Source organism: Podospora pseudocomata, assembly GCF_035222375.1.
Source record: "Podospora pseudocomata strain CBS 415.72m chromosome 1 map unlocalized CBS415.72m_1, whole genome shotgun sequence".
Classification (NCBI taxonomy): Eukaryota; Fungi; Ascomycota; class Sordariomycetes; order Sordariales; family Podosporaceae; genus Podospora; species Podospora pseudocomata.
Genome location: NW_026946363.1, coordinates 3,321,173 through 3,335,707, shown reverse-complemented (window position 1 = coordinate 3,335,707; position 14,535 = coordinate 3,321,173). Strand labels below are relative to the sequence as shown.

General features: G+C 52.0%; 4 protein-coding genes across 4 annotated transcripts; 1 reads left to right on the top strand and 3 right to left on the bottom strand.

Moving 5' to 3' along the window:
- Positions 1-278: 278 nt before the first annotated feature.
- On the top strand, positions 279-966 carry QC762_112460 (uncharacterized protein; the record flags this gene model as incomplete). Its single annotated transcript, XM_062885664.1, has 2 exons — positions 279-371; positions 453-966. The coding sequence occupies 2 exons, from the start codon at positions 279-281 to the stop codon at positions 870-872; spliced, it is 513 nt and encodes a 170-aa protein (XP_062748649.1). The 3' UTR covers positions 873-966.
- Positions 951-2,069, bottom strand: QC762_112450 (uncharacterized protein; the record flags this gene model as incomplete). Its single annotated transcript, XM_062885663.1, has 1 exon — positions 951-2,069. The coding sequence occupies one exon, from the start codon at positions 2,067-2,069 to the stop codon at positions 951-953; it is 1,119 nt and encodes a 372-aa protein (XP_062748648.1).
- Positions 2,070-2,552: 483 nt separating this feature from the next.
- On the bottom strand, positions 2,553-6,158 carry QC762_112440 (uncharacterized protein). Its single transcript, XM_062885662.1, has 3 exons — positions 4,696-6,158; positions 4,409-4,632; positions 2,553-4,351 (listed from the first exon to the last, which is right to left on the bottom strand). The coding sequence occupies exons 1-3, from the start codon at positions 5,425-5,427 to the stop codon at positions 3,085-3,087; spliced, it is 2,223 nt and encodes a 740-aa protein (XP_062748647.1). The 5' UTR covers positions 5,428-6,158; the 3' UTR covers positions 2,553-3,084.
- A 4,906-nt stretch (positions 6,159-11,064) lies between these two features.
- Positions 11,065-14,262, bottom strand: MPH1 (3'-5' DNA helicase; the record flags this gene model as incomplete). The annotated part of the gene is made up of 1 exon (XM_062885661.1): positions 11,065-14,262. The coding sequence occupies one exon, from the start codon at positions 14,260-14,262 to the stop codon at positions 11,065-11,067; it is 3,198 nt and encodes a 1,065-aa protein (XP_062748646.1).
- Between the last annotated feature and the right edge of the window lie 273 nt (positions 14,263-14,535).

Sequence of the window (14,535 nt, the reverse complement as noted above, 5' to 3'; positions counted from 1 at the left end):
TTGGCCTTAACTGATGGAACTGCCTGGGTTACACAAAACGTCGATTAAAGCGTTACAGTTGGCCCTTGATAGCACAAAACCGTCGGTGACTTACTTGTGTCGTTCAATCGGTTTGACAGGAGTCGAGCCGCGTCACAGCCACGTTCTCTGCGTACTCACGCCTTGGCAACTCAGGCCCATATCTTCACCACCTCAAGCCTTCAGACGACTCTCCAACACAACAATCCCTTCACCAAGTTTTCCTCGGCAGTTAGCCCCAGCAAACGAGGACCGATAAAATGTCAACCTCCGCACCAGCCGCCGTTCGGGCCGCCCGCGCCAAGTTCAATCAGGCTGATGTTAAAGTCGGAGACCAGTCGTCATTATACAAGGTATGTGAAACCCTAATGTGCCCCTTTACATTCAGGTTCATCAGCCTCTCGGGTATCAGCTTGTACTAATTGCTTTTCAAGTTAATCATGACGCCAATCATCTTCACCACTTTCCTCATCTCCTTATTTCTTGTCGACACGCGTAACTCGGCCCTGAGGCGGCATTACCACGCCTCAGACTCAGAAAGTCGCATGCCCGAGTGGTTGCACCGGATTGTTTACAGATACAAACGGTACGAGTATGTAGCTGTAGACGAGAATGGAAAGCCATTCCCCATCAGCAACCTTCAGACACCCGCCGTTAGTCCCGGGCAGGAGAAGGAAGACTTCTACCACAGCAAGCAGAAAAAATTGATGAAGATGGAGGTTGCCGAGGCGTTTGAGATTAGGAGTATTGTGGTGGTGCTGTTGGGCGTGCTGGGTGTGGCGTTTCTATGGGGATCATGGAAGGCTGCCAGCTGGATAATAGGGGGTTTGTGGACATTGGCCTCGTCACGTTAACGACGAATCTGTTCCGAAACGACATTCGACTTGGCCATCATACTTTCGTTATATAGCGACACCGAACATAGATGGGCATTATACTTCCTTCCCCTTAAGCGTTCCATCCTCACTTGGCGTATGTTTCCCTGTGGGCCTCTCCCACAGATACTCCATCGAACACACCCCTTCCAACCAACCGCCATACCAGTACTCTCCCATCGGTTTGAACCCCTCCGTCTCATACATCTTTCTAGCCACCATCAACTCCTTGCTGGTTGTCAACTCACACTGCCTAAACCCCTCTTCCATGATAAAATCCATCGCTGCTCGTAAGAGTCTTTTCCCTGCCCCTAACCCCCGCGCTTCTTCATCGACAATAAACGCCCTCAACTTCGCCACCCCTTCCTTGGCCGTGATTTCCCCATCAATAAACACAGTCCCCACTATCCTATCCTTCCCACCAGACTGTTTGAGCACCGCAGCCCAAGCCTGGTTCCCCTTCCCATTCCCGACCCTCTTCAGCAAATCAAGCATCCCCTCCGTAAACACCGTCTCAAACTCCCTCCCCCAGTTATACTTTGGATAGTAATACTCCATATGCATCTCCACCACCCTCCCCAGAATCCCAGGCTGATACCCAGACAAGATCTCAACCGTCCTCTTTGCCACAGCTGGTTCCACCCCCGCGCCAGCAACCGCACCCGTCCCGGGCAACCCAAACGGACTCTCCTCCTGTCCCGGCGTCACCGCCGGCGTGGGAAAATTCTCCCCAACCTCCCTCGCCCTCTCCAGCGCCTGCGTCCAAATCCTAAACACAGACGTGATATCCCTAGCCGTAACCCCATTTCCCACTCCCACATCCTCCAGCGCCTTCGCCACCTGCCTCTGAGCAAAACCGTTGATCCTCCCCAGCGTCTCCTTCCCTTCCTCTGTAAGCCCATAACTACCACCCTCCCCCTCTGACCTGACCAGCCCCCTCCCAACAAGCTCAGGCACCACCACCCCCCTCACCTGCCCGGTACTAACCCTCAACTCAGCAGCCAGCTCATCAACACTAAGCGAGCGCCCATTCCCAAGTTCGATGAGAGCGTGCACCGCAGCAGCCGACAGGTCCGATCCCGCAATCTTCGGGCGTAAAAACCCCCATTCGCGCGCCAGGTTGCGGGAGGCGGCACGGAGGGGGGTGATGAGGTCGTTGCTGGTTGTCGGGGTCATTGTGACAGATTGGATCGGTCCCCAAAAACAAGTTCAAGTTCGAAACGGGAATGCCGCGGCAAGGTTGATGAGGGGTAATTTGATAGGTATCTATACCAAATGACTCACATGATTACCTATCTATCCATCCCGTTCCAGTCTCGGGAAAAGCCAGAAACTACTACGGGACCAACAAGGAATCCCCAAGGTCACAAGTCCCAGGCATCTCCATCATCACCATCATTCCCGCCTGTTCCGAAATAACAAAATGAATTCCACAGAACTATCCGTACATGCTCTGTTTATCGACACCTACGTAAACAGAGTTGAAAAGCATCTGTATTACTACCTTGGGTGATTTTTTAATACTGGCAGTTGTCCTTTGACGCCTATTTAAACCCGGAACAGGTCTGAAAGGCAATTGAAATAAGGTAGTTGGAGGAGCTTGCTCAAGACATCTGGTATCTAGCTCAGGAAAAGCACCCTCTTGCTTGTGTATAACACCCACACTCTCCGCTAACAGAAACACATCGTGATGGATGTAGACAAATAGCAGTTCCAAGCTTCTTTGTTATTGTATAAAAAGCCATGATCTCTATCTAAAACTACCTAGAGCCGGTGTGAATGGCCCTTGTCTCCTGCCATTGTTGAAACTATGTCCATCCACTTCACAGTCCTTTGACCCAACATTCGCAGTCTTGGTGGTGGTTGGTTGCTTGTGGAAGAAAAGGAATGCGTATAGCAGTATGAAAACCCCAAACGGGGGCCAACTGTCGATTAAACAGGCAAAACCAGCTATGGAAAAATACAAAAATAGAGTAAGAGTAGAGTCGTCCCCAGATATTCTGCCTGGAAGTTCCGTTCTCAGCTTCTCTTCTCTCCAATCCCAAAATCGCTAATGTCCCACTTCATTACATCATAAAAAACAGCAAACAGGCCGGGAGAATTATTTCCCAACAATCTCCAATTTTCCATTAACGCCAATATACAGGCCTACTCGCGAGATCTGGTAGTCCCACGCGCAGGATCCTCTGATTTACTGAGGAAGGTAGGCGCTCAAGTCATGTGCTGACCAGTCAACGTGGAATCCGTTCATCAGATCTTGAGTGGAAGGCTGAGAGTAACCGGTGCCCATGCCCTGAAGGGGGAGATCTGTCGCAAACAGGGAGTCATTGTACATGGGCTTGGAAACACCAGCCTGGTTGGGGAAAAGGATGAAGTCCCCGCCGCTGGCCATATTGGTCATGGCGGCAAGCTCGTGTTGGTCATCGAAACCCTCATCGACCATCGAGGTGGGAGTGAAGAGCATGGCGTTCGCTTGGCCGATGGGTGAGAGCTGGGCAGGTAGCGGGCAGAGTTCGGCACCGGTGAAAGGGGTAAACTGTGGTTCCATGGGCTTGTCATAGATATTGGCGTGCATGGGTGTAGGGAGCTGCACATTGGCACTGTAAATATCCTCATAGAGTGTGAAATCTGTGGAGATATCCTGGTAGGCAGAGCTGTGGTCCATGCCAGAGTCAGTGGAAGGAGTAGGGTTATCAACCGGAGAGTACTCAAGATGGAGCTCTTGAGGGATCATGCCGAAATCAGAGTCGGGCATATAGGTGGGGAACTCCAGGCCGCTGGAATAGATGTGGCTCCAATCATCAGGAGGAGTAGCGACCCCAGCGCTCATGTCACTCGAGGGGGTGGAAATGTGGCCAAGTTGGGGCGTGGGGTGGGTAGAGCCGCCAGCAATGCTGGAGCCAGGCTTCTTGCCATTGGTCTTGGTCCGGACGTAGGTCCAGCCATGTGCCTTCTCCATGTGCTGCTTGCAGTTGGATTCCCGCTTGGACTTGTACGGGCATGGCTTGTAATAGCACTCAAACATGGGGGGCGCCGCAGAGTGCTTGTCGTTATGGTGGCGATCCATCTCCTTTTCCGTTGGCCATCCATACTCGTGGTACTTGCAGGTAGTGACGGGACACTTCCAGGGCCGAGAGTGTGTCTTTTCATGCTTGGTCAAGTCGCAAGGCCGCTTGAACTCCTTGTTGCAGCCGTGCTCTCGGCACTTCTTGGGCGCGAGCTCCTCGGGTGTAGCATTCTTCTTTCGCCTGGCCATGGAGCGCATGATCTCTTCCTCATCTTCGAGCTCCTCACTAGCCGAGCGCTTAATCCTGACCGCGCCGCTACTCTCTTCCTCAATCGACTCGATAGGTTCGCCGGTAGCCATGGAAATCATTTTGCCGTTCTTCTTGATACGAACCAGCTCGGCGGGGCGGCCGTTAATGTGGATTCCACCGTGCAGTTTGATCTCGTCAGTGCTAAAATACCAGTTAGCAAGCGGCACAATCAGTTCGTGTACAGTGGAGCAGCCATACGGATCAACATCCATCTCGTCGTTATCTCCCTTCTCTTTGGCCTCGGAAAGTTGCTGGGCGTAGTGGCGGATCTGATCAACCAGGTCGATAAAATAGCCGCTGTTATACGGCACGTCGCGTGGCCGAGTCTGCTCACGGTCGCTGAGGTACTCAACAGTGGCCTGGATGCACTGAATGGTGGTCAGGCAGAAGTCGAGATACAGGCCAGCAGATTTGGTTCTCTCCTTTGAGAGTAAAACACGGTAAGTATCACTCTTGGTGGCAGTGTCGTTCTCGAAATCACTCACTGGTGCGACAAGAAGAAGTGTCTTCTCAAGATCTCTAAGGCAGACGATCTCCTTGTCTTGAATTTTCTTTGGGCACTCCAGAAGAAGCGGGTGGAAATCCTTGAATTCCGGCTTGCCAAGGAGTGGCTTGAGTGTGTGTTCGCAAATGCGGTTGTTGGCACGCTGACCGAGCACTTGCGTGGTGGTAGTTGTGGTCGTGCGAGTGGCGGCGGCAGATCTAGTGACAGCAGTGGTCTTTGCGACTGTTTGCTCCTTCGCAGCAATTTTTTCGTTAGTGGAAGCAATAGAGGTGCCGAGACCGCTGTCGGAGTCGTGATGTCGAGAAGTTCGGCGAGTGCGAGGGCGCAGTACTTTGCGTTCCACCTGTTTCTGCTTTGCTATGACAGTATCCAAGGTGTGGTTGAGAATTCCACGGGGAATGGGCGGGCTGTCTTCGCGAAGAATCTTGCGCGCAGCCGCTGAGAAAGGCGAGTCGCTGATGGAAAGACCGGCAAGCGTTCTATCAAACTCGTCCAAGGTCAAGGCGGCACGGCGGCGATGGGAATCAATGACATCGTCCAGGTTCGACTGCGATCGGCGTGGCAGAGATGGTGGTCTAAAGACGTTCTCTGTGGTCGAAGTAGGACTCGTGGGAGAGTGAAAGGTCGCTCCCTTCTGGAGGGTGTTGGTCTTAAGAGAAAGGCCTCTCGAGTCCGGCCGAGTCATCGGCGTCCTACGGGGGTTGGAGGACATGGCTGCGGTAGATGCGGGGTGAAACCGGGTCTTTTGAGAGAGCGCGAGATAGAGCACTGTGGCAGGTCCTCTTGTCAGTTTTCAATCATGCAATGTATTCCATTGTAAGGCTGAGAGACGAGAGGATGTGAGTCACAGAAGCAGGATATTCCGAATGCAGCGATCTACCACGCGCACTTTCTGCAGATAGGACTTTATGTTCGAGGGCGGGATTGGCCAATACCCAGAGGAGTTGCAGCCAGATGTCACGATGCCCAGACCGACGTGGACTGGAGCTAGATAGAGAAGGGAAGAAGATGAGAGGGAAGGGGAGGGGGTTCTTGGTCCTTACCTGTGTGAATGACGAAGGCTGTAGAGGCGCCAGGGACAGCAAGCTCGCAATGGAATCCAGGACCTGGCGTCACAATGACGGCGGATGTGTCGGTCGCAGGAAGGTGTTCAAAGGAGGGCGTTATGTAAGGAAGAAGACGACGGCCGAAGGGGAACGGGGTCCTATAACAAAGGGGCGATGGGAGTGGGCAGACGCGGCGGTAAATGGGTGGCCGGTGTAATGGTATTAGCTCAGCAACGCCTCACACAGCAAGCCAAGGAGAGCGGCCCGTTGACGGTGGATGGTGGCCTGAGGTTGTCTGGGGCAGAGGTTTTCTGCCGATAAAAACAGATGATAGGATAAATGAGATGGGATGAATGGGATGGGATGGAATGAGATGGGGAAGAAAGAGAGGTTTGTCGCGAGAAGGGGCGTGGGTTCTGAGGACGTGGACGAGGACTGTCGTTGGGGACCGAAGGGATGATGAGAAATGCGTGGAGCCTTTTGGACGCTGCTGCCTGCTGTGCCGACTGGGGTCCCTGGCAAGATGTGGGTCTGAGGCAGGGCGCAGCAGACCTATCTGATTGGCCAGCCCTGAATCCTTTCCAATTGTGTCGCCGAAAAAGCATCCAATGCCACCACTCTTTCCCAATGCCCCCAATGCCACCCTCTCCCAGTAACGATAGCTGCTGCACGGTTCCAGTTGGTATCGTTTGGCGTGGTGCTGTTAATGCGGGAGAAATGTCTTGCTAACACACCGCTTCCCCTCGCAGGACCCTCGCTGCAACAAACCCTAACAGTCGACATTTGTACAGGTCTTGCGCTAACATACCCGACTCTGGGCCCTCTCGCTCTCGCATCACTGAGGCAGACAGATTTCCCCCTTCGATATCAGTCTCGGCCGCGCAGGTCATGACGAAGTCCCTTTCACTTAATCACAATAAACACGTCAACCGTTTCGTCGTCTTTAGAGAAACCATCAAGGAAAACCCGATGGGTCTTTTTGGCTGTCATGAGGGCAATCAAAAGGGGTATGGCAACGGGAGAGGCCATCCCAGCGTTCCGGGCGACAATGCGCAGGAACATTCAGGGGCCACAGGAACCGCCCTTTGATGTCTGTGGCTTGTCGCTTTCGCGGTGTCGCAGAGTTGCAGAGTCGCAGATGAGCTGTTGCTGTGCCGTGCAGAGCTTTCATTTTCAACCGCCGCTTGTCATCAGCGACCTGTTCGGCTCGAGATCTAAACGTCTGCCTCGCCCATCTCTCATCAAACAGCATTATCTCTGCAATCTCGTCTGCCCCACAACCTCCTCATGAACCCAACTGATATCACCATAGACAAGTGGACACCTCCACCACGAATAAGCGGTGGTCCGTTCATCGAGCTTGCCGAACCCCACAGCTCAGCCACCAGTGGGCTGCAACGTCTCGCAATCTGAATCTCCAGGACTCACAGATGCAGGTTCCTTGCCAGCCAATGACGGCAAGCAACATGGCGAGAAAGCCAGAAACCTGAAGCAGAATGCGGCATTGCGGCTCAAGCCATCGCCCACTCAAACGTGAAGATGCGGCCCCCAACCTCTCGATAACGTACCAGGACTCAGATGACCGGATGACTGACAAACATTGCATTGGATGGCTACACCAGTATATCGGGACAGCATGGGCTGGATGGGAATGTTACGGACGTGCGCAGAAGCTGTCGACCAGAGGGCGTGAAGGGCACCAGAAGGACAGATGCAGATGCTGCGCTGCAGCAGATTCCAAGCCCGCTTCCCACCGTCTCCGCTCAGGTTCCTGTAGGGCTGATAGAAATGCTTGGCTCGCCTTGGGCAGGGACACAGGCCACGGAGCGGTCTGGGGATTACTGGGGATGGCCGGCACGAGCCAATGCCAAAGCCGCCAGTGGCCCCGTCATCATCCCCCTCGTCGTCCCACTCGTTCCCATCCCCATTCTCTCAAGCTCTCCATCCATCCAAGCGAGGCGATTGGGGAACATCCACGTCGCATGGCACAGACACCATCCCATCGACAAACACAGTCGAACATCTTGATTACTCAACATCTCCTAGGTCTACCAATGGGATGCTAGAGAAACGGGAGCCTCAACGTTGATGCAACTTCCCCCGCAGTATATTGTTCCCGCTTAGGCTTCTGTATTCTTTTTCGTCGTGCTTCGTATGACTGCCGCGTCCGTCAACGACTGGACGACCTGTGGCGAGCCCGTTCTGCAAAGGCCTTGTGCAAGACAAGGCAAATATTCTCTCTCCCTTTCCCCGCTCGCCAACAAATTCACATTTCAAGAAGAGCCGCAAGCGGGGTAATGCTGTTGTTCGGTGTGGCAGGACTTTGGCATATTGCTGTCTTGCAATATGTAGCCAAAATCTATTCTAGTCTAGTTTCTGAAAGTTCTCATAACGAGCAAACAGTACGACCGTGGGGGTCAGGCAACAGAAAAAGAGAGAAAGTGGCGTGAAAAGGAGGGCCATGACATTCATGACCACCCTTCGGAAGGATGCAATCTAGGATCATCGTTTCGCGATCCACTGTTCTGGGACAAGATATGTCTTCATTGGGATATTTGTCAAGTTACCAAAGTCTTCATTGGGAGGAAGTTAATGAAGTTGCCTGGTCTGATCACCACCTCCAACAAGCTTATGGCCCAGGTGCCGGGGAAGGTCTCCCTCCCATACTGCCCACAAGTTCCTAACAGCCCCCGGATTCATCCTCGAGCCTCCTTTGCCATGCGGCTCTGCCACCGGAGGCGTGGCTATTAATGGTGTTGTTTGATCAAAGAGCAACGCCAAGAAGATGTGAGCATGCCCAACCCAGCACGAGGATAGCATTACTACGACCCTACCCTACTTTGCCCAATCTGACGATATACCGGAGATTGCAGCCGGATATCACTCCAGATCTGACAACACTGGCGACGCCAACCAAGTGGTTTCGGCTACAGCCTAGAGGTGCTGGCTCGTTGGACGTCTCTGAGTGGGAGAAGGAGTGATGCCTAAGGTGTTGATGATAGTAGGATAAACCGGAGCTCTTTGGTGGTTACCGGTTCTGTGGCTTGTTTTGTTCATGCGTAATATGATAATAAGACGCAGTTATGTAGTTGACCATGGACGCTGCGTCTGATGCTGCTTCAGGCTGCTGCTGATGTTGATTTTGGTGATGCAGCTGCCGAGGCCGTGGTTGCTGTCTAACCGAACCGGAAGTTTCCCATCGATACTGAACCGTGTTCGGGGGCAGGCCAAAGTCTATGGGGGTGTGGGAGATAAGCCGGCTTCTCGTGAGTAGATTCCTGTGGCTTGTCTGGACATGACCCAGAACAGTCAGGACCCGACTCAGGTATTTCCCGTTGGAGTGCTGCTGATGTTTCCGTCGCCTGAGTTAAGGCATTAGATCGATGCCCACCGCTACACTCTTCCTGAGCAGGCCGTGGTGTGTCGTCAGTGGTCCCAATTTTTCTTCTTCCGGTCATCTTTGGAGGTCTACTGTGGAAAACTATGATTGAGGTTTTCAGATAAAGAAAGAGTTCTACAATACTGTTGTCCAAATCGGTAGTTCGTAGCAGAACTATTTACAGATTTTCACTGTTTAGCTTAGGACACACTGTTGTCTTTGATGTGGTTTAGCACTATGTTCATCATAACCCTTATCCTACAATAACTATATCGACATATCTCTGCAGGGCCATTCAGCAGCTGAAAACTTCTGTACAAATACACACTCACTCAGACATATTAAAATCTCATTGGAACGGTATCTGAGGTGCATAGCTTGGATGCTTCGTCAAGGATGAGTTGTTGTTGCCGGGCGGTTGGCAGGACCATTAATGACAATAAATTTGGCTAGTTTTCTTTGTCCATTGTTTTGTCATTCGCAACAATGCATTGTTTCTGACATCGAGCTGCTCGATTAAAACGTCGTATTTAAGAAGTTGGGCCCCTCATGAGTAGGTTGTGGAAGGACCTCCACTCCCATCCCCATCTGCACCCATTGAACACCAAAACTGAGATTCTGTCTTGACGGCTGTCCTGTTTCGGTTGTTTTTTTGGCAGAAGGGTTTGTTGAATTTCTTTTGAGTAGGTTGTTGGTTGGCTCGGAATATCACACACACCGGCCCTGGACAACAATGGCATTCACCTTCTTGAGTCTGAGACGCTGGGCGTCAGGTAAAGACAACAAGTCGACTGCCAAACAACAACTGCCAGAGAGAGGCTCAATAAATATGCACGGTAGGTCCACTTACTCTTGCCCTACTCCCCATTTCTATTTCGAAACAGTTTCATACCTTCACGGTAACACTGACATTCTAGAGAAACTGGAGGCAGCAAAGACTGACGCTTTGAAACAGGCCAAAAAGTCAATAACACCTGCTGTCAACACCCGCAAGAGTAACCCAAGCAGCTCCGTCCAAAGCAATCAGGTACGAACCACCACAGTGAGATCACAACCCACTCCCTCTCTCGCCCCAACCCCGTGGCAGACAACACCCCATCCTACCGCGGTGTATCTCAGCAACCCACAACCACCGCCACAACAGCAATCCGCTCCACCCCAAAGCTAGTCTACCACCACCCCAGACGATCCCCAACCCCCTCCAAGTCCAAAACCTGCACCACCTCCCACCCCAATTACACCCACTACACCTCCCCCACAGCCCTCTCCCCCCTCTCCCAACTCAAAACCTTCCTCCTCCTCCCCCAAACAACCCCCGACCAAACCCTCCTCCTCAACCTCCTAACTAAACACCACAAAGTCCGCCTCGACCTCCCAGCCAAAAACCCCTGGCTGGCAGCCCAGCTCAACAAGATGACCTCGCACGGCATCCACAAACAAACCTCCTCCTCCTCTCTGACCAAAAGCCAGAGGTGGGTGCTGGAGAATTTCGTCAAGAGCCAGAGAGAATTATTCGATGTAGGAAAGGAAGGTTACGATCTTTGCCATCGCTGAAAGGTTAGGCGAGATCGAGGTCAAGAGGCGGCGGTTGAACCGTGCAGGGGGAGGCCAATGGGGGGAGATCAGGATTGTAAGTGGGAGGGAGGTTTCTCTTGTCCCGGGGAGATACAGGCCTTGCAAGGAGACTGGTTTGTGTTTGATGGGTGAGGTATACCTTATTGTTGTACGATAGAGGGGGGAAAGGGTTAACGAGATAGTAGTGACATAGGTAAACACAAGTTGCTCTGGGATGGTTATATTTAAGATCATATAATCCAAAAAATATATTTTGGGAATTTGCTCTAATTTCAGTTTTCTTCACGTGTCTGTAATCCAATGCTTCATATACTTATAAAAATGCCACCCCATCCAACCATCGAGAGGCTCACTCATCATCATCACTGTCAGCAACAAAGATCCGCCTTTTCTTCTTCCGTGACGTCGTCGGCTCCGGCGACAGATCCTCCTTACCCTCTGTGCCAAAAGCTGTCGCCGCCATGCTATGCTTCGTTTGCTTCACCGACGACTTCAGCAGCTCCGTGATATCCGGCATCTCCTCATCTGAATCCTGCGTCGCAGTAAAATCCATGGGTTCGAAGAAAGGTTTTTCTTCTACTGACGGCTGCTTGTTTGCAGAGCCAGGTGTCCTCGACTTTGTTGACTTTTGATTGGCACTCGAGCCGAACAGGTCCGCATCATCGTCGACGACAAAATCTTCTAGGTCGGCACCATCGTCTGACCCATCCGTAATCTCCATATCACTCGTCCGCATACAGTCATCCCCTATTTCGTCCAGTTTCCGCGCCACCCGGCCTTTCCTCTTTGCTGCCTTCTTGCCTCCAGCACTCCTCTTGCGAGCTGGAGGTGAAGCAGCCTCCAATCCGTCCCCATCTTCCTCTTCGCTTTCCTCATCAGGCCTTGCTGCAAGCACTTTGCGCTTTTTGCCTCGGTTGCCACCCGTCCTTGTTCCAGCTGAGTCTTCTTCTTCAGAAGCGTCCGTATCTGACGCAAAGATGGGGACTGGAAGATCCCCCCAGTTAGACATGTCAGTATCTCCATATGGTGCTGTGAACTTTTCGAAGGGGTCCTTGCTGTCTCCCAACTTTTTCATCAGCTTGACAAATCGTTTTGTCTTCTTGCCATGTCTCACAAGGGATGTCGGCCGCAGGAACCTCTGAGAATGAGCACCAAAATCGATAGGCCCAACCTCGGCATTTGCGTTTCCTGGCAGACTCCGATACCGTCTGTCCAGTTCCTCGATCTGCGCTTTGCTCAAAACGACCTTTCCAAGAGGAGGTGGTTCCGCGATCTCGTCAGTCTCCTGCGGCTCGACCGGTTTGGGTGGTGCTGTTTTTTTGGCAGCTGCTTTCCCAAAGAAATCGGATGCCTTGACGAACCCAGTCTCTACACCATCGGGCATGTTGAACTTTTTCTTCGATGCTTTCTTCCGGGCTCCTGCTTTTTTAGGCTCAGGCAGGGAGGGATCCTGCGTGTTCTCAATCGGTATCTCCACCATGCGCTTATCAACTTCTGGCTTTATATCTCTTGGGATAATTCGCGTAGATAGGTCATGCCGGAAGTTGAAACTATCGCCATCACAGATGAGCTGCTGCATTCTTGCGTAGTTGTCCTTCGCCTCCAAAAACTTCTCCTGTTCCTTTCCCTTCATCAAGAGAAGCACAATTTTGCCTGCTCTCTTTCTCCCCGTGCGTCCCATTCGCTGCAACATGCGGATCGGAGAGGATGACGCGTCATAACAGACGATAAGATCAACTTGGCCAATGTCGAGACCCTCTTCGCCGATGGATGTGGCGACGAGAACATTGTACTGGCCGTTCTTGAACTTCTCAATAGTTTCAATCTGCTGCTTTTGCTTCATACCTTCACTTCTCTTGGAATCTGCTTGACCCACAAAGACTGTGGCGCTGATCAAAGGCTTGCTGTTTAAAACTCGCACAATCTCCTCGGCGCTGTCTCGATACTCGCTGAAGACGATGACTCTTGTGCTGGACCCTTCCCCGACATCCATAAAGTGATGCACAAGAGTCTCGCAGAGACAATCCAGCTTGGGATGCCCACTGAAGCCGTCCAATTTCATCCATTTCTCGATCATGATCATCATCTTTTTGAAGCTTTCGTCATTGATGACCTGCCGTCTCATGCTGGAACCCTTTCCCCCCCTTTCCTCCTCCGAATTGCGAAACTCCAACAGGTTGTGATAAAATGGCTTGATCCCGTGGAAATTTAACAACTTTATCGAGTGCGCTAGGCTCTGAAGAATGCTGAACACGGCGAACATGGCAAACTTTAATCCCTGGTTTGCGTGTCTGCCAGCTCCGGCAAGCCAGTCACTTCTCGATTTCATCAGGCCATAGGTAGTCAGACTCATGGGATCCCTTCCAAAGTAAATATTCTGGGCGCTCAACTTGTCGACCAGAGGCTGGAGGGCTTTGGAAAAGAGGCCTCTCACTTCCATCATCTCGTCGGATGGGTCGAGTGTAATCGTGTTGGTGTCTCTCGAGTGAACGTATTGTCGAATATCCAGAGACTCTTCTGTTCTAATTTCGATGTGGGAGATACCGAGATTATCAATGACATTTTGGACGCCTTCCACGGAGGATCCGGGAGTTGCCGTAAGTGCAAGAACCCTGAAACTCTGTGAGAATCGGCGGAGGAATTCTATTACTTTCACGTAGGCGTAGTCGCCTGTGGCTCGATGGGCTTCATCGACTACCAGAAGAACAACCGACTTTGGATCTGCGTAGCCTTTGGACAAATCATTTTGAAGTGTTTGCGGCGTCATAAAAAATAGCCGCTTGGTCTCCCATTCAGCCTCACGTAAAGCCGGAGCCGTCTCTCCTGTTAGGAGTGTTGCCTCGGACCGTGGGATGCCCGCAACGTCGAGACAAGCCTTGACCTGCTGGGATGCCAAGGGTTTGGTGGGTGCGACGAATACGATTTTCCCTCGTTTGGTCCATCGATAGAAATTGAGCATAACCGTGGCGGCGATGAAAGTTTTGCCCAGACCGGTGGGCAGAGCCACAAGTGTGTTGTTGAACAGAGCACTGTTGACAATGGTAAACTGGTAGTCTCGAATTGGGCCCAAGTTCAACGGATAGACCCATGTTGAAAGCTCACAGTCATTGAGTTCATGATGAGTGGGTATCTCTGGGGGCAGGTCAGCGCGGAATGGGCGACTCTTAGTCACGTGTGATGGCCGAATGCTGCCCTGCCGCGCGGTGCCTCCCCAGAGTGTTGTTTGCCGGAAGCTTTGTCCTTGTCCGTGGGATATAGGAGTAGCTTTTGGAGGTGGCACTTGACTCGGCCGCTTCTGGTTGTTTGGTGGCTGTGGGGAACTATCGAATGCATCTGATGGCAAATCGTCGAATTCCGAGATTGCAGCTGCCGTATTTACCCGGTCTGCTGCAGGTACTGAAGGAGGATTTCCTGGTGTTCTGACAGCAGACTCTTGAGGCCTGTGAGCAGTGGAATTTGCTGCCGCCGCCGCTTCGGCTTCGGCGACCTGAGTGAGTGCGATCAAGTCGTCATCAAAATCAAAGGTCTCGTCGAACTCATCATCCATTGCGCTATATCGCTACAAAAAGTATTCAGAAAAAGGAATTGAGTTGGGTGAGCTGGGATGAAGGTGAGCTGAGGTGGGTGAATTGAGGCGTGCGTGAAATGCCAAATGACCGTCTGCGATTGACCTATGGGAGGTGTGATTGACCTGTGGAAGGTGTGGTGATCTATCGAAGGGTATCCAACCGACCATTGCTGTCATTACGAGTGTCCGAATTGCTTGGAATGTCTGCCGTTTTGTTTCTTATGTCATCTTGAAGGTCCTGTCTGGCCTGGA

Excerpts from the sequence above, each read along its gene's own strand:
- QC762_112440 (XM_062885662.1), bottom strand. The coding sequence starts at position 5,427 with ATGTCCTCCAACCCCCGTAGGACGCCGATGACTCGGCCGGACTCGAGA. Across the intron at positions 4,633-4,695 it reads CACTTCTTCTTGTCGCACCA|GAGAGAACCAAATCTGCTGG; the intron begins GTGAGTGATTTC and ends TTACTCTCAAAG. Across the intron at positions 4,352-4,408 it reads GACGAGATGGATGTTGATCC|CACTGACGAGATCAAACTGC; the intron begins GTATGGCTGCTC and ends CTGGTATTTTAG.